This window comes from Mesocricetus auratus, unplaced genomic scaffold (assembly GCF_017639785.1).
Source record: "Mesocricetus auratus isolate SY011 unplaced genomic scaffold, BCM_Maur_2.0 Super-Scaffold_100011, whole genome shotgun sequence".
NCBI lineage: Eukaryota > Metazoa > Chordata > Mammalia > Rodentia > Cricetidae > Mesocricetus > Mesocricetus auratus.
Genome location: NW_024429195.1, coordinates 83,889,808 through 83,908,673, shown reverse-complemented (window position 1 = coordinate 83,908,673; position 18,866 = coordinate 83,889,808). Strand labels below are relative to the sequence as shown.

General features: G+C 46.9%; 1 protein-coding gene across 3 annotated transcripts in view; it reads left to right on the top strand.

The window, feature by feature from the left end:
• The window catches only part of Polr3b (RNA polymerase III subunit B), a 114,720-nt gene extending 96,836 nt beyond the window's left edge, over positions 1-17,884 (top strand). For 2 of the 3 annotated variants that reach the window (XM_013123368.3, XM_005083788.4), the window contains 5 exons: positions 5,331-5,434; positions 5,876-6,042; positions 9,608-9,721; positions 12,321-12,494; positions 17,302-17,884. In XM_013123368.3, the coding sequence (XP_012978822.1) occupies positions 5,331-5,434; positions 5,876-6,042; positions 9,608-9,721; positions 12,321-12,494; positions 17,302-17,431 (689 nt within the window). In that variant the 3' untranslated portion in view covers positions 17,432-17,884. The other variant, XM_040755196.1, reaches the window with a different exon arrangement.
• The last annotated feature ends 982 nt before the right edge of the window (positions 17,885-18,866 follow it).

The window sequence follows — 18,866 nt, the reverse complement described above, 5'->3', positions numbered from 1 at the left end:
GTTTTAATAAGAAAGCTAATCAAGTTTTCTTATGCATTATTTATCTGTTAGCATGTAAGGAAGAGCCGAAATTGAAGTTACATCAGCCAGGGTATGGCAAGTGATGGGATAGATCTTAGGGGATACCACAGTTTTTCCTCGCTGTCTCTCCCCCTTGGCATGGTTTAAGGTTGTGGTGAGAAAAAGAAAAGACTAATTCGGTAACTGGAAAAAAGGGAAGAAAGGAGTAACTCTGTGTTAGCCCTCACATTTTGATTTAGAAATTTACACTTCTGAATGTATTTTAATACATGAGTGTATTAAAAACATTTCTTACTGAACTGGGAACAGTCAAACTTGAGAGCATTCAGCTGTGCTTGGGTCCTATTCAGTGTGGTACTCACCAGTGGTGAGTGGTTTCCCTCTGGACACTCTCGTCCTGCCTGTGGCTCTCAGGGTGTGAGACGGCAGGGTCTTGATGGTGTGAAATGCGCAGAAAGAACAGCAGACTGGAGGGTGCAGGTTCCAACCTCCTGCTTGGGTTGGGGCAATTACTGTGGGCTGGCTGCTCACTGAGCTGATCTCCGTAATACTTCCTGCTGAGAGCAATTAGGTTTCTTCTATAATATTAATTCCTTGTATTTAGATTGAGCCTTTTCTCTAAGGACCATAAAGCCGCTCTCAGGCATTAGCTCATCAGTTCTTCTTAACACAATTGCCTAATGGAGGAGGTGCTAATTATTCCCACTATAAAGACCAAACTACCAAGGCTCACCACTGCTCCTTCCTTCCCAACCAAATATCATCACCCAGATAGTATCCATTAAACAGAAGAGTATCGGATTCGGGTCACCTGACTCCTTGTCCTCCCTCCACTGGACTGAGGTCCAAGGAGAGATGAACTCAACAGACAGAGGTTATCTCCCCATGCTCACAAGCATCGTGAACCTGGCATCAGTCATGTGTGCTCCTTCGCTGCCCAACCTCTTGGTGCAGAGAGAAAGGGCATTGGATCACTTTCTCCTTCCTTCCAAGCACTAGTGAAAATAGCCTCCACACGGTGAAGTATCTACCAAACAAAACGTCAATGAGTTAGGCTCTAATCAGTGTGATTTCAGCAACCCTCCTTCCAGATGCGCTCTGCTTCACCCAGAACATTCAAACATTGCAAGTTCAGATAGAAGGTATTAGTTTCCAGAATTCTCTTGATTAATATACGTCAGCTGCCTGTCTGGAGCTGTGTCCTCACCCCGTTATATTGCTTGTCACATAGTATATACTAATTAATAAAGTCACCTTGGAAATAGCTCTTCAATTAAATAGATCACTGGAGTTTTCTTCTGCAGTTAGCGTCTGTCTTCATGTCTTGGTATGCCTCTAGAATGGTACTTTTTTTCTTTTCTCTTTTGTGTTGTTTGTTTTTGAGACAGGGTCTTGCTGAGTAGTCAGGCTGGCCTTGAACTCAGAATCCTCCTGCTGCCCCAATACTGGCATTACTGGGATGAGCTACATACTGATTTTTTTCTGATATATTAACTCTTATCTACTTAATTTAAAGTATTCATCACACAAGTCCAACACACTAAAACCAATAGGTCAGTTGTTATTAATATTAATTATAAAAATACATTTTAAGAAAACCAAATGATTCATGATGCCAATTGGGCTTTCACTGGACAAAACCATTCTTACATGATTTCTGGGTTGCTCTGTGAAGTCACAGAAATAAAGACAGCAGCTTGGCCTGAAAGCCTGCCGTGTGGGTCCTCTTAGTGGACTGGCACCCAGCTGTAGCTTCCCTGGACTCTGTGGGTTCTCCTTCTTTGCCGTTGGAATTAGCGTCGGTGCTGATGGAGTAATATTCTCTTGGCAGGGCTCTCCTTTCCCAGCTCTTACTTTTCTTCTTTGATTTGTATTTGCTAAGGGTCCTGTGATGCAGTCTGTGCCCTAATTCCCAGTTGCCCCCAGTCAGTGCATCAAAGTTCCTGAGCAAAATGTGTTTGCATCTTGCTACCAGGAGACTGTGCTGTAAACAATGGAGTTGAGACATCAGCATGAGCCGGGGATGAAATTTTATTTTAAAATCTGAACTGCTGTGTAAGCTTTTAAGGTATGAATCAGTAATCGTTTCCCAACAGCTCCCATTAGCCATGCTTTATTTGTAGTCCATCCTCTTTCCAGGGACCCAGGGGGTGAGCACACTGCACAGCATTTGCATTTTAAGCCGGCATTCAAGGGAAGTGGCCGCAACTTTGAAAACTTCTTAGTACTAGCGTGGACTTTATACCCATGTTCCTTGATGAAACACAGTTTCAATTTTTCACTGGAAAAAAGAAAAGACACCTTCCCAGTGTGGTGAAGTCCTGAATACTTCCGAACCAGAGAAATAAGGAAGTAAGGGGGAATGTGCTTCTAAGAGTGAGAACGTTCTTTACCCCTGATGGATTCAGTAAAATGCAAACTTCAAAAATCATCCGTCTAATTTGAGATTCAAGATCATCAAATTCTGTCTAAATATTTTGTTTTAACTTCTAAGCTCATTATGGCCCCTTTGTGTTAACGTGTATTAAAATCTGTCAGCTATGACTGGTCTCATAAGCACAGCCAGCGGAGCAGAATAAGTTAATTATTTACTTGTGTCACTAGTGCTCTCCATCTAATGAAATGCACAGCTGTGTTGGATCTGCAGTTGGATGTGTAGCCCCCATTGTTCTGCGAGTCAGCAGAGGGTAGAAGGCGCAGTGATGGAGAGCCCTCGCCTCTCTCTGCTGTTCTGGCTTTCTGTGTCGATTTCATGGGTCTTTTATCATTCACTTTCACACAAAACAAACAACACAGGCTGTCTGCTATGGGAACCGTCTTGGCATATAAAAGGGTTCCAGGGACTTGAGTAATTTTAAGTTAGCGAAGATTTAATTTTTGGCTTACAGGTGCCCTTGGTTCAGACACAGCCAGAGCAGTTCTGCTACAGGATGGAGTAAAAAAAGCTCCTCATGTGCTTTCTTCCACAAGTGTCAGGCAAAGGCACATAGGGAGAGAACATCCCAAAAGGCAGCTCTGCCGTGAAGATTAATCAGGCTTGGAGGAAAATTACTAGACTCTCATTTTAGGAATGGGCGTTTCATCTTACAGGATAATGAGGTTGCATTGGCTCAATTGAACATGTCGACAAAACCAAAGACAAAGTGCAGGTCTCTCCCTTCCGACCCTGCCTGTCACGCTGCGGCCTCAGTCTGCTCTGGACCACCTGTCCCTGCCTCCCTCCCTCCCTCCTTCTCCTGCTGCTGCTTTGGAGGGTCGCAGGCAGCTTCTCCCAAGCTGCCCCCAGCATTCCTGTGAGTTCTTACTGAAAGGACACTGCACGTTTCCTTTGGCTTTGTGTTTAGGTTATCACTGGACTTTCTGACCCTCACCCGCCATCACAGGCCCTTTTAGGAGAGGCCATGTTCAACACTTCATTCATTGCTGCACAGTGATATCATCAGGGTGCCTAGATCTCCAGTTGGATGTCTTTCAAAGCAGGTGTCCCAGTAGACCTAGGATTTCTCAGATAACTCCAGTGTAGATAAGATGTGGTTTTGTGGGGAAGGGAAGTCACATCCTCTGCTTGGCCTGAAATCTAGCACACAGCTGAGTCTGAACTACAGGACACCAAATAACTGTTTCTGTTACTCATAGAGGAGCACTTGTGGTATGTCAGAACCTTCTCAACCAAAAGGAACTGTCTGCTCAGAATCTGGCTCCCCAGACCTAAGTGCAGTCTCCTGCAGCCTCAACACCAGGCCAGATCAGCAGGTGGATCCCTCCCTCCGCGCCCTGTCCTTCATGATACGCCATCCCAAAGATTTTCTCTTAAGTAGCTTGGGCTCTGGCACAGCAGCGCGGTACTCACTCATCATGTCAGGTTTTAGCTCCAACAGTGCAATAATAATAATGTTTTAATTGGCTTGAATTATGTAGGGTACAAACAGGAATGAAATTTTAGTTTTTTTCAGTAGGCCTGAAATTGCTAAGTTCACACGTCAGAGAAAGGCGGTGTATCTTATTACTATAGTACGAGCGTCTGGGCTGTTGGATACACGTCTTCCAGTCCTTTTTTTCTTCTCCTTTTTTATTTTTTTAAGTTTTTAAACTTTACTTTATGTTCTCTGGATTTTGTCTCCATGTATGTCTGTCTGTGTCCAGACAGGTGTGAAGTGCCACATGGATGCTGGGAATTGAACCCAGGTCCTTTGGAAGGCAGCCAGTGTTCTTAACAGCTGAACCATCTCTCTAGTCCCCAAGTCTTCTAGTTCTTATATAGAGTGTGATTGAGCTCCTAAATTGTGTCCCTACTCATCTACCCAAGAAAAACAAATCAGAAGGATTGAAAAACTGGTTAGCAGCAAAATCTCTCAAAGCGTGGAACCTGTTAAGGAATGCTCGGGGCTGCTACCTTGAGAAATGTCAGTGGAGTGCAGAGCTAGTAGGCTCTGTGCTCGCCTTCATTCTTGGAATTCCATGTCTAAATCTAGCCTTTTGCTCTAGGAGTGATTTGGCTCTTACTTTTCTTGTTGGTCTTTACAAGTTCAATCAAAGATCGCTTTTCTAATGTGCGTAAGCTATAGGAATTAAAATTCCTTAAGGCAGGTTAAGCTTGGCCAGGAAAGGCCTAGCAAGGTAGGCCAACTAGCCAGCTCTGCAGCCAGCAGGGACACTGGTTAGTGTTTTAGCCATGCACAAGGACTGATTTATTTTTATTTTATGTGTATTTGGTGTTTTATCTGCATGTGTGGGTGTCACATCCCCTGGAACTGGGAGCTGCCATACAGATGCTGGGAAGAGCAGCCAGTGCTCTTAACCTCAGCCATTTCTCCAACCCCAGCACAAGGGTTTCTTGCCACAGGGTTTTAAAGCCATGTTCTGCATATTCAGTCTTATTCAGTCATTCTTTGTTTGGTGGTCAGAGAGTTTGGATTCCTGTGGTTTGGGTGCAGAACCCAGCAGATGACAACCTCGCTGACAAGGAGCAGAAACTGCTGATTGCAAAGCTTCCGGGGTAGGAGCAGGCCGTAGACTGTGCTTCCGTTTTCACGGTACTCGGGAGAGGTGGGCAAGCAGCCCAACAGCACCATTGTGTGTCTTGCCAGCAGGCTAGTGCGCAGGCTACAATGCTTTTCTGCAAGGAGAGTCATCTCTGAACTGCCTGCTACCAGCGTTGTTGGAAATTGCTTTTGTTACTCTTGATGGAGACAATGGGGAGGGTTTTAGAGCAGTGGGAATAGATACAGCAGCAGGAAGATCCCAATTAAGTACTATACTCTTCCCTCTTGCCCATCTGCCTGACGTGCTGTAAAATCTCCTGTCCCCAGGTGTTTGTGGCCTGATCGTCCCCCAGGAAGACATGCCATTCTGTGATTCTGGAATCTGTCCCGACATCATAATGAACCCACACGGCTTCCCATCGAGAATGACGGTCAGTTACCTGTGGGCTTTTCAGAGGTGTTGCTCTGAAGGAAGGAAGCAGGTAGTTAAGTTTAGTTACAGTGACAGTCCCCAACAGATAAAAGGACTCCCTGTGTTGGCCGCTCACTCTCCTCTGTGGTCCTACAGAACCCTGTGTGCTAAGCATGCTCAGATGTCTCTGAGCAGTCACTGCTGTATTTGTGAGTCTGTCACGGCGCATGTGGCCTTGCCACATGCTTAGCTCTGTGCTTGAGTTTCCTTATCTGAAAACTAGGGAGCACAGTAGGGGAGGGAAGTTAGTCACCTAGGCAAGGTACCAGTTAATGTGGTACTTTATGCATCACTCTTGGTAATTGCGGGGGTTGAAGCTGGCTTTAAGCTAAAGGTAAGTGGGTCAGGAGAAACCCACACCGCAGGGGCACTCACCGGTCTGTTCCCATCTCCCTCGCAGGTCGGAAAGTTAATTGAGTTGCTGGCCGGCAAGGCAGGTGTGTTAGACGGCAGGTTCCACTATGGCACGGCCTTTGGAGGGAGTAAAGTAAAGGATGTGTGTGAAGACCTCGTTCGCCATGGTTATAACTACCTGGGGAAGGACTACGTCACCTCAGGCATCACAGGGTGAGTGTGCTGGTGAACACCAGAAAGAAAAGAGGTCCAGGTGAGAAAGTTATTCTTTAAGGAATGACATTCTGAGATTTCCTTAGTCAGACGGAACACAGCTTCACTGTTTTAGCAAACCTGAAACAAGAAAAGCCACATTTAAGAAATGGGTCCTTGCATTGGGCGTGGTGATGCACACCTTCAACCCTAGCACTTGGGAGCAGAGACAGACGAACCTCTGAGTTTGAGACCAGCCTGGTTCTCAGAGCAAGTTCCACGACATCCAGGGGCACACAGAGAGACCCTGTCTTGAAAATACTGGAGAAAGAAAGGAGAGAAAGAAAGAGAGGGAGGGGGGGAAGGGTCATTGAGGAGGACACCTGTGTTGGTAAGACTGTCATTCAGTTTAACAAGGTAGGGTTTCTTCAGTGACTGTAGATGATGTGGTGGTGTCTCCCTGACTGCTGGGTTTCCTTTGGCCAAGCACCAGAGACTGGGTGCTTTGTCTCAGAGCCTGGGACCAGTACTCAACCAGTACAGGTGTATTAAACACCCACTGTGTTCCAGGCTTTGAAGGGATTGAAACAAATTAAGCCACAAAGCCAAGCACTTGGGTCTGTCATTAGATGTGGGACAGTAGCAGACACAAGGCCTCAGCAATGCCTGATGGAGGCAGGCTGCTTGGTTGTTTAAGCAAGTTGTCTAGCTTGGTTTGGCTTCGAGGTTTTTGTTTTTGTTCTATGGTGCTGAGAAATTAATCCCGAGCCTCATGTATGCCTAGCAAGCACTTCATGCCTGGGTCTCACCCTCTGCCCACTGATTACCAATTAAAACCACAACCTAGTACTGCCATTTCTGTTCTCCAGTCATCACTGCCAGACATGTTGGGACACCATGGCAGTCATTACTACCAGACACTCGCCATGACACTGTTGTCGTCACCAGCCGGGACACTGGTGGGCAGGCCGCTGTGCTGGGTCTTCTGCTTTGCCTCTGGAGCCTAGCACGGGGTGACAGCACAGGTGCTCCAGCAGTGCCCCTTGGCGGAGAAATGCTAACAAGAGCTAACACTTCTAGCTGACATGGAGAAGGGTGAGAGGGTGAGCAAGACGTGGAAGACAGAAGCTCTGCCATTAGAGAGAGGAAGCACGCTTACTGAGGAGGTGCCAGCCCGGCTGGTAGTCCGTAGGAGGCCAAGTGCAGCGGAGGCGGGGCTGAGCAAGGCAGAGAAGGGTCTGCCCGCGTCTTTAACAGACGTGAGTCCATGCAGTTGTTGTGAATGGTGAGTCTTGAAACTCAGATCAAATCAACTGCTTCTATACCCTGGACCAGGGACGGGAGAGATGGCTCAGCAGTTAAAAACATTGACTGCTGCGCCACAGAACCCAAGCTTGGGAACCAAGGGCTTCTAAAGCATGCACGTGAGCTCATGCAGGCACACGCAGTGCTTGAGTGAATGTGTTAAGGCCTCCGCGTCTGCCCTTGCGTTGTCAACCACTTGAACACAAGTGCAGCTCAGCTGAAGCATGGGTGAGGGCGTGCTGCTTCACAGAATGTTCCAGAAGTGATGAAAATGCCCCACATCCATTTCTGCTGAGAATACGGAGTGCTCTTTGAATGACTTTCCAGATGGTAACAGTATGGATTTCTTTAGGTAAACCATCCTTGAGGTGTTAAAAAAAATCTCACTTAGGTATGGTTTAGTTAAATAGTTAGGGATCTATTTAAAAGAAAAAAGTCATTGCTAAACCTATTGCCTTCAATTCTACTCAGAAATAATATTGTCCAGAGATTGTGCAAAACCATAGGACGCACTCCGTGCAGCTTCCTAAATATAAAAAAAAAAAATCAAAGATTAGAGTGAGGTCCACCTTGTATGCTGTGGCAGCTATGGTCTACACTGCTTCCCTTGGCACCCACATGGAGTTTTCATTTCTGTGCCATTCTTCTCCAAAGTTTGAGAAGCACTGTTGAGCCTGTTCAGATGTCCCCCTGTGACCTGCAGACGCATCCATCCCTCCTTGCTGTCACCCATGTTCCTGATCTTAGCACTGTTGAGGGTGGATAGCACTGAGTAACAGAGGTCCAAAAATTCTACCCTGAGTTATCACCCCGAGAACCACAGTCATTTGTTAGAGCTGGAAAGGCCATGCAGTGTCAGTGGCAGAGACTCTCACGGCCCCTGCTCCCACGCCTTCCCCTCCACTGTGACTTCCTGGTCCCTGGTGCTGACATTCCTGTAGAGGCTCTGGAACCACAGTAGCCGTTGCTTGTATGCTGGCACATTGGACTTGAACCAGGTAATCTAGGCCAGAGTCTGCAGCTGCCATTCTGGAGTTGGTGGCTTCCTTTGCTCTTCCCACTTGTCAACACGCTTTGCTCAAAGTGAACTTGCTTCTCAGTTAGACCGGCATGACAGGCAAAGATTGCCCCGGGTTTGATACTGGTCACACCATTCTCTAGTTCTTACCCAGCCTACTCAGGCTCTCTGGGCCTGTTTCTCCATCTTTAACAACAGTGCCTGGCAGGTTGATGATTAAACAGCACTGGATAGTACTTCCTTCCCTATGAGGAAGTTAAAAGATTTTTTAAGGCATTCATTCCCTGACTATTTGCCTCAGACAAGACCTTTTTTTTTTTTTCCTATCAGAACACTTACATGTTCACTTACTTTTTTTGAGATTCTTACATTGTTATTGGTTAGTGCGATAAGTTCTGTAGCAACCATTTACTGAGTGCATTATGTATGCCAGGCAGGATGACAGACACTGGAGCCAGTGTGTCTATGAGGTCAGTCACTGCACAGACAGCAGTGATTCCTGCACAAAGGTGCTGAGTGCACTATAGGGTCGAGTGAGGGGATGGTGGAGAGTAAGGGAGGAGGCCTTTCAAGAAGGTTCACACCTGTAACCCTAGCACATAGGAGGGTGAGGCCTGAAGATTTCGAGTTTGACACCAACCTAGGCTATGTAGCAAGTTCCAGGCCAGCTTAAGGAATGTGGTGAGACCTTTCTCAGGACAAAGAGAAAAGGTGTTCAAGAAAATTAATCTAAGGAATGCACTGTAGACAGGCCCATGCATATCCCTGGCAAAAAAATCACTGTCAGCACACATCTGAGGGCAGCAGTCCTGAGGCGGAAGTCAGAGTATGTTTGACGTGATAGCTATGTACAATTGTGGCAACATGGAATATCAGAAAAAAAAACACTGGGAAATTTTAGAGCAGAATGACCTGTTATGGTTTCCAGTTTAGGAGGAATCTCCCTGGATTGTTATGGTAGACCAGTTGTCTAGTGATGAGAGCAGAAGCCAGATCAGCCAGAACACCAAGAAAAGATGTTGTCCTGATGAAACAGGTGGCAGTGAAGAGGGCCATCCTCTCGATAGCTTGTTTCTTGTGAGAGCACTGTCTGCTCATATGGAGGTGATGCTTCGGGGTTCTGGTCTACCTTTTCATCCACTGTAGACTGAAGATGATCCTCACACCATTGTCATAATTCTCTAAGAAAACATTAAGGACCTGAGAAGACTGTCGAATTATCCAAACTCCATTTCTTAGACCCAGTGCTGGCTTTCCTTTCAGTGAGCCCTTAGAAGCATACATCTATTTTGGACCTGTGTACTATCAGAAACTGAAACACATGGTGCTGGATAAAATGCATGCGCGGGCCCGAGGACCACGAGCTGTTCTTACCAGGTAAGAGATGTGCAGGGACAAAGCTGACGCTGTTGTCAGAGCACTGTGCACTTGTCTGTGGAGATGGGTCGTCCTGAAGCCTTTGTTTCCCTTAAGATACCAAATGTGGGTGTGCTAGACTCTGTCTTAGTACTTCCTACTGATAGAAACACCATGACGAAAAGCAAGTTGGCGAGGAAAGAATTCTTATGACTCTTAGCTCAGACTCCATCACTGAGAGAAGCCAGGACATGAATTCAAGGCAGGAACTGAAGCGGAAGCCATAGAGCTGCTTACTGTCTTGTTCCTCATAGAATCCAGGGCCACCTACCTAGGAATGGCACCACCCACAGTCATCACTCATTAATCAATAACCTTGCCTACAGGCCAGTCTTAAGGAGGCATTTTCTCAATTGAGGTTCATTCCTCTCTGAAGACTCTAGCTTGTGTCATTCTAGAAACAAAACTAGCCAGCACAATTGATCCCTTGTGAACTCAACACAACTATAATGTTTATTTCTCACATATTAATATTACTAGCACAATATAAAATATCCCAACTTTTAAAAAAGTTCCATGGTCTTTAAAAATTTAGAATTTCTCTAAAATTCCAGCTCTGTCTCCCAGCTATAAGCTCCTGTAAAACCTAAAAACAAGGTAAATTTTTTCTTACTCCAAGAGGGAAGATCAACATAGCCACAGTCCTATCAACTCAGCGCATGTTGTCAATGTTGTGGAGAACGGGTCCCATCAGTTCAGAACGTGTCGTCAGTGTTGTGTTGTAGAGAAAAGGGAATTCGTTGGAAAGGGAATTAGACCTGCAGTCAACCTTCTGCAGCTGTAGATGTGTTTTCGTGGGCTCACAATGCGGAGAAAAAACATTGGAGAAAATAAAGTTGCTTCATGGGCCAGTGAGGGCTCCATGAGGAAAGGTCCTCTAGATCACCTCTCTCCTGAAAGTCCTTGTCACAGATGATAGCACCTACCTCACAGAGTGCTAGTGAGTATAGACCAAATGCCAGGCACGTGACACATGTCTGAGTCTCTGGTCTCTCATTTTCACTGAGCATGTACAGGGAGGAAAACGGGGTGGCCACTGTTTGTCTTTGCTTTTGTAAAGCCAAACTCAGTCTTGACCATACCTTGAGCAGAAGCAACACCTGTTGACGTCATAGATGTGTGTATATATGTGCTTCAAAATGCTGAAAATGGTCTGGTTAAGAGCACTAGTTACTCTTGCAAAGGACCTGGGTTCAATTCCCAGCCTTCACATGTAGTTCACAGCCATCCATAACTCCAGTTCCAGGGGATTCCATGCCTATTTTGATCCCTGAAGGCACCAGGCGCACGTGTGGTTCACATACATGCAGGCAAAACACTCATACATAAAATAGAATAATCTTTTTAAAATGTTTTAAAGACAAAAAAGGAAGAACTAAGATGCTCGAAGTGTTTATTGCCTAAGCAGTGAGACCCTGTGGCCAAGTGTTGTCTCCTTCTGAGTCAGTTGTAATGTCACTCTCAGCATGGAGGTTGTCTGGGAACAATAGTCCATAGTCAGTTGTCTCGGCAGATGAAGCACAAGCATGGAGTCAGCCCACGTGTAGATAACCACCTTCACCAACATCCTCCGGGCAGGCAAATAAAGATGGCAAGGTTGTGCTCATGGTGACGTCTCCTCCTCAGAGTGCCCTTCAGACCTTTTAGTTAGCTTTTCATTTGTAGCTTTTTCTTCAAATACTCTACTCTTCATTTGATTACTCCTGATAACATCAAGCTATAGCAACAAAAGCAATCTGAGCATTTCCGCCTATGTTGGGAGGCACTGTGTTCACTGTATTGTGGGGAGTCCACTCAAGGAAATAGCAGGCTGTGGGGCCTGTTCTAGTTTGCTTTCTGCTATTGGGATACAACACTGACTGGGGAGGGAAGGTTCATTTAGCTCACAGGTTACAGTGATCTCCCAGGGGAGCCAAGGCTGAAACAGCAGAGACTACAGAGAAATGCTGCTTCCTGGCTTGTTTATAAGCTACCTTCCTTACACAGTGCAGTGTTTATAAGCTGCCTTCCTTACACAGTGCAGGCCCACCTGCTCAGGGCGCCTCTGTCCACAGCAGGCTGGGCTCTCCCATCGGTCAGCAGTTTAAAATACAAATGGTCCACAAACATGCCCACAGTCCCGATTCCCCGGGTGTCTAGATTCTTAGCAGCTTGACAAAAAGTAAGCAGCAGAGAGTGCTTGCTGGGGCTGCCAGAGACTCCAGTTCCTTCCATTGCCTGAGAACTGAAAATACTCAGGTATTGCTCTCTGATTTGAAGAGTATACAGCCTAATGGCAGTGTCTGAGATGTGAGAGTAATGACCTCTAACACTAATATTGAGGGGGTTAATAAACAATACATTGTTATTGTCTGATAAGGACTATATAATGATGATTTTTTTTTCCACAGTGATAGCCACTAGTTTGCTCTTTGGAAGCTCTTGGGAGAAGGAGCAATTCGAGGTCACTGTCTGATGTGGTTCTGCTGTGGGAGCATGTGCTCCAGAGCCTTGCTCTGGTCAGCTGAGGGGCTGCCTCTCTTTTCCATGTCTAATACATGTCTGCTCCTTTACTACAAAGGCAGCCCACTGAAGGGCGATCTCGTGATGGTGGCTTGCGTCTTGGAGAAATGGAACGCGACTGTTTAATTGGCTACGGAGCGAGCATGCTTTTGCTGGAGAGATTAATGATCTCAAGTGATGCCTTTGAGGTTGATGTCTGTGGGCAGTGTGGACTTCTGGGATATTCTGGCTGGTAAGTGGATGGATACCGCATCTCTCAGACCACATCCCTTGGCCTAGGTATCGGCCCCAGAGCTGTCCTCAGCCAGACCCCATGCTGTGCAGCCTGTGCCCATCAATGCCTGTGTGCCTACACTTGTCCATACAGCCCCACCAGCAGGTGTTTGTGGCTTGTGCTTGATGCCGTACTTACACTGCTGCAGTGTAAGCTCCTAAGTAGAGCAGACTTTACCTCATTTTAATATTATCACAGGGCTGCAGAGATGGCTCGGCACTCATTGCTCCAGAACCTGGGTTCAGTTCCCAGCACTCACATGGTAGCTACAGCCATCCATAACAAGAACTACAACTTAAAAAACAAACAAACAAACAAAACTCCTTAGGGGAAGTTGTATAAAGATCAGTTATTGGTAATCTCAGACCCCAAAAGCAAGCTAGGACAAAGATCTGGTGTGTGTGCTGTGCCCCTAACCCATGGCAAGTCCACCTGACTGTATGCCCTGAGGTGTACAGACGGCGTCTGTCTCGGCTGCTCACCCACGCATGCGGTCTGCGGTGTCAGGCGCAGTTCTGGGTCTAGCAGTACTGTAGCCCAGGAGACACACCGGCTCTCCCTGCACGCCGTCTCATTGATGCACTCTCCAGTTTACACCTCGAACGTGCTTAATGAAAAATGTAACTGTTACGGGGTCTCTTCCGTTGTAGAATTGCCAATAAGTTCATTATGTAACTTATACAGTTTTAAAATTTCCATATACAGTCTGCTGTCTAAAGGCCATCTTAGTGGGTAATGCTCCCTGGGCTGTTTGTGTTGTGTAGCTGTAGAACCTTTCTTGTTTATGATCACTCCACTGCTACTAGAGAGCAAAAAGATCTGCGTAGGGGATTCAGGGTCTGAAGCCCTGCAGTTCCTGTGTGGCTGACAGAGCCTGTAGTTCCTCTGACTTATCAGAGGCAAGGCCTCACAGTGTCTAAGATAGACACTCCATGGATGGAAGTAGCCGTCCCCCTCATCCACCCTACTCAGAGTCCCTTTCTCAGATGGGAACCCACCTGAGAGAGCAGTATGAAAGTAGGTGAGCAGTCATTGCCCGGGTTCGAGGAACGCGTGGCCACCTTTTTCCCGTAGACTTTCCTCAAAGCTTCTCTCCAGACAGTCTCACCCGCTGCCTGTGTTGGCTGCCGCTTCTTGGTTAGATCAAGCAGGTCAGGACTCAGCAGAGGATGGGCCTACAAGATGCTTAGAAAGTAAAAGTACAACCAAGCAGTGGTGGCCACGCCTTTAATCCCAGCACTCCGGAGACAGAAGCAGGTGGATCTCTGTGAGTTCGAGGCCAGTCTGGTCTACAAAGTGAGTTCCAGGACAGCCAGGACTGTTACACAATGAAACCCTGTCTCGAAAAACCAAAAAGGAAAAAAGAAAGTAAAGGTGTACACCAACCTGATTTGTTCCATCCCTAGGACACATGGGAAAAGGAAAGAATGGAGTCTCATCAAGCGTCCTCTGACCTTCAGATGTGCACTGTGACTTGCACATGCCTGCAGACATACACAGACACACACAGTTATACACATGGATGGATGCATAGATGCTTACAGCACAGTATATACTTGCTAGCTCGGTGACAAACCTTTTAGCAGATTATTTTATAATTGTGGTGTAGATGAATTGAGGAATCCTGTTTATGAAGAAATTGTTAGTTTGGACGCTAATGGAAGAGGTGGCCACTTTTCAGTTCATTCTTTCCCTGAGGTTACTGTTCTTATGAGAATAAGCCTAGCCCTTTCTTCTGTCAGTGAGGTGGGGTTGTTCAGTTCTGGTATGAAACACATATGGAGCATAGTGTGGGCTGCATAACTAAGGGGAGACACAGAAAGCAATAGCTTGGGGCCTGGTCCCCATACGTAACCCTCCAATCTGGCCCAGGAGTCCTCATTTCCTCTTTCCTGTGTTTCTCTCCTCTGAAGAAAAAGGAAACAGGAAAGCAGGCTCCCAAGGCCCAAGGCTTTGTCTCCTTGTGCGGTGCTTCGGGACACCTGACACAGGCTGGACACACTACCCCATCAAGCCCTGCTCCTTCTCTGCCTTGCTTCCGTCTAGTGTCTAGCTTGCCTGATGGCAGCCCTGATCAAGGGTTCGGTGTGCTACCCTTTGAAAGGACCTGGTCAGGTTTGTGTGGTCTCTCGCTCTTTATCTGGAGCTACACAGACTTTCAGACACCATATGTCTGATTTGAGTGCCCTACTTATACTCTGTTGCCAACAGGAAAAAATCCTAACCCATTCTGTAGTCTGGCTGCCTCTTCATGTGCTTCTCTCTGGCTGAGCAGCATAATGATGCTGTCATTTTTCTATCATTACCTGGTCTTGTATGCCCAGCGGCTGGGAGGCAGCAAGCACAGTTAGTTGGAGGAACTTGCCCTTTGATAAAGCACACAATGGAAGCTGAGTAATTAGAGGGGTTCAGTATCTTGTAGTAGGACCCTGTGGGTGACTTACGCATTGGTGAGGCATTGCTATGGGGAGGCTTACAGAAGGACTCTTGTTTCTCAGAGAGCCCAGGACAGAAGTCACCAAAGAGCCCATTAAGGTAATTAGCTCACGGAAGATGCTATACTGGGCATGAGCCTCATGTGCAACCACAGCTTCCTCTCGCTGCCTTCATCCTAGGGGTCAGTTTATTGTTCATGATCAGGCTTCTACCTATGCAAGTTATTCAACCATAGCATGAATTAGCTTACATATGTATGTGTGTATGTGTATATATGTACATGTGTGTATGTGTGTGTGTACACACACACACATAAACATCAATAATTTAGACCCACCCAGGCACATTAAAAACATGCTTGGTTCTAAGTCTTGAAAGAAGTCTTTGGACAGTCTTTAAGCAATTTTATGTTACTGAAGTGTGTCTCAGCTGTCAGCATCGATAGCAGTGCATCCTTCTCCCACCCGACCCCCAGGGAGTTCTGTCCCTCAGGTCACTGTCACCATGTAAATTCTCATCCTCAGTACTGCCTTTGCTTTTCTAAAATTTAAAATGGCAAAGTGTATGATGTTGCACACTTAACCTCAGCACCCAGTAGATGGCAAGGGAATCATTGCAAGTTTGAAGCCAGCCTGGTCTCCATAGGAGGTTCAAGGGTATACCAAGGTTCTGTAGCAAGCCCTGTCAAATAAGCTTAGAATTAAATACCACACACACACACACACACACTCAACGCACACACACAAGCAAGCAGCTGCATTTTGCTGGTTGTAGAAATAGCCCTTGCTCAAAGTTACAAGAGGGAGGCACAGACATCCCCACCTCCCAGAAATGACTGCTGGCCATAATTGAGTGATGGTGTCCTTGGAACATGGCTGATTGCCCTTACTCTTTGATTTTTACTTACTTTTTAATTCATAAACCTGTCAAGATTCTGACACTAGAAGAAGATCCAAAAAGAAGAGAAGACCTCATGAAGCCTATGCTGCACTCGGACTTACGATCCTCCTGTCTCTGCGTCCCGGGTGCGGAACTTGTAGGATTGTAAGAATGTACCACCACATCCACCCAAAGATACACATTTTTACATTAATCATAGTTTTTGTATGTATGTATGTATGTATTAACATGCAGATGCCATGGAATCTTACAGAGGTCACAGGACAATTCTCTGCTCTTGGTTCTCTTCCCACCATGTGGGACCAAGGGAACAAACTCATGGTCTACATGAAGCACCCACTGAGCCGTCTCGCCTGCCCCTTTTGATGTGTGTGGATACGTTGCCTGCGTGTGTGTTCGCCTGCTGCCTCTGGAGGTCACGAGAGGACACTAGGTTCTCTGGGACTCAAACTCACGTCCTCGGGAAGAGCAGCCAGTGTCCTTAACCACTGAGCCATCTCCCTAGTCCCACTTTATGGCTGCATTTTCAGACGCCTTTCCAAACTGTTGCTTGTGTGGGGGCTTATAAATCCGTCTGAGGGACCGTGGGTGTTGCCCCACTGAGTGGAGTTTTTCACCCTCAACAGTTCCCATTGCTGCGTGACTATAACCTCTTCTGTATAAATGGTCCAGAATGAGGATCAGCTGCCCGGTGGGCCGCTGAGGAGGCTCCAGCTCTGTCGTTTTGTTCATAGCCTCGCTGTGGACACTCTTCTGCGTCGTCTTCTACTGCAGAATCTGGATGAGTAATTCATGCCCTCCCCAAGGGACCCTCCATAGTCATAGATGGGGCCTGAGACCAGAAGAGGGAAAGAATCTGACACAGGGTAGCTAGTGTGTTGGTTGGGACGCAGGCTGAGGTAGCACGAGGTAGCAGTGGGAATAAATTCATGTATGTACATACATACATTTCTCAGGGGACAGCTTATTATAAATACTGACTGATAGACCTGTCCTGAGGCCACTGCTGCTATCCTATTTAAAAGGCTTCTTTTCCATCAGACTTCACATGCCTCGGTGGTAGGAACTGGAGTTTTTTGGCGAGTGTATTTCAGAGAACAAATGGTAGAGATACCCCAGACACTATGCAGCTGGTGGTGTCGGCAGAAAGCTTCCAACAGCGAGACATCTTACTCAGTTCCTGATGATTCCGGTTTCTGGGGTTCTTTCAAAACGGTGTTAAGCAAATGGCTACCTTCTTGAAGAAAACGCTTGAGAGACGTAGCTAACAGACTAAAGTTGCCTATTTTTAAACTGCAGGGAATGGTTTGTATCAGTCTTGATTTTCCTTTAACTTTCTGTCGGGGATGGCAGCTTGGGAAGAGGAGCGTGGCCGTACGGTGTGCCGCCTTCGTTGCCGCCCCCTGACCAATGCTGCCTTGGGTTTCAGGTGCCACTACTGCAAGTCATCGTGCCACGTGTCCTCTCTGCGCATCCCATACGCCTGCAAGCTGCTTTTCCAGGAGCTGCAGTCCATGAACATCATCCCCAGGTTGAAACTGTCCAAGTACAACGAGTAAGGGTGGGGAGGGTCACTGAGGGCCAGCACCCTGTAGAGCACAAAGCAGAGGACTCACGGAAACGACGAGGGGGAGCCTTCTGAGTCCCAAAAGGCTGACTGAACAACCTTGACCAAGAGCCTCAAGCCACGGGAGATGCTGCCCCCACAGACCACAGCATCATGCTGAATCCCTGGGACTCGCAGGCTAACGTGATTATGAACTCCTGCTTTCTTTTGCTTTGAGTGAGAATCTCACTCTATCCCAGGCTGGATTTGAACTTACCTCAATCCTCCTGCCTCCTTCTTTCACAAGTACTGGAGTTACGGGTACGAGTTTATTCATGTTACTATATTTTAAAATGTATTGAATAGAAAAACCTTCCTTCTCAAAACTCCCCATGACATCTGCTGGTTAACAAAACTCTGGTTTCTCATCAGATGTGGATGACATAAAGAACCATTTGAACTGGGACTGTGGTGTTACCTCTGTCAGTAAAGTACCTGTTGCAGAAACACAAGGACCCGAGTTCATCCCCAGCAGCCCTGAGCATAGCGTCTGTACCCGTGTACAGACCCGATAGTGTGCATTGGGGTAAGGTGGATGGGCAGACCCCAGCTTACTGAGCAATGGCATAGCCAGGGACTGCGCTTCAGTTCAGTGAAGAGACCCTGTCTCAAGTGCAGAGTGAGGAAGACCCCAGTGTCCATCCCTGGCCCCACACGCATGCAGAGAGTGGTTAGATTTATTGGAAGAAGTAAACTGACACCCAACAGGCAGCGAGTGACACGTGGGCGCTGTGGCTGGGAGGGCCAGCAGTTACATCTCGCTCTCACTCGGAGACTTCAGTCTTGTTGGATTGTGATTAGTGCAGCCCGCCTTGTAAGAATGCCCTTCGTTAAATACCAGGCTGTGGTTATTTTGAACCTCTAAGGTACCCGGGTACAATGCGTGGACACCTGGTCATCCCTGTCCCGCCCATTCCTACCAAGGTATTAATTGTCCATTCTGAAGCCCAATAAATATTTGTACTAAGGATTATTTATATTAAAAGAGAGAGAGTCCAAGAAGCAAGGAGTGCTGGATGGTCTAGGCTGTGTTCTCAGCATGTCACACTTGAAATGCTCCTCAGAGTGCTAACAGGTATTGTACACATTGAGGATCAAACCTCAATGTGAAAGAGAGACTGGGGGAGCCCCACGACAGCAGATGCCCAAACTCGTCACTGCCCTGAAGACTCACAACAAAGATGGGCAGTCGGAGCACTTGCTCGGTCCAAACGGAGGCTGTGTGAATGGGCGGCCTTTCTTCAGTGCCTTTGGAGCCGCATTAAGTATGGTGACATCAGAGGACATGCCACATCTCCCCTGGATGCCGGTCGTTCCCTGCTCTGGCACCTTTCTCCGTATTGATGGCCCCTCCAGATTACTGAGGTATGTTCCCTGGTGCTGGGTGC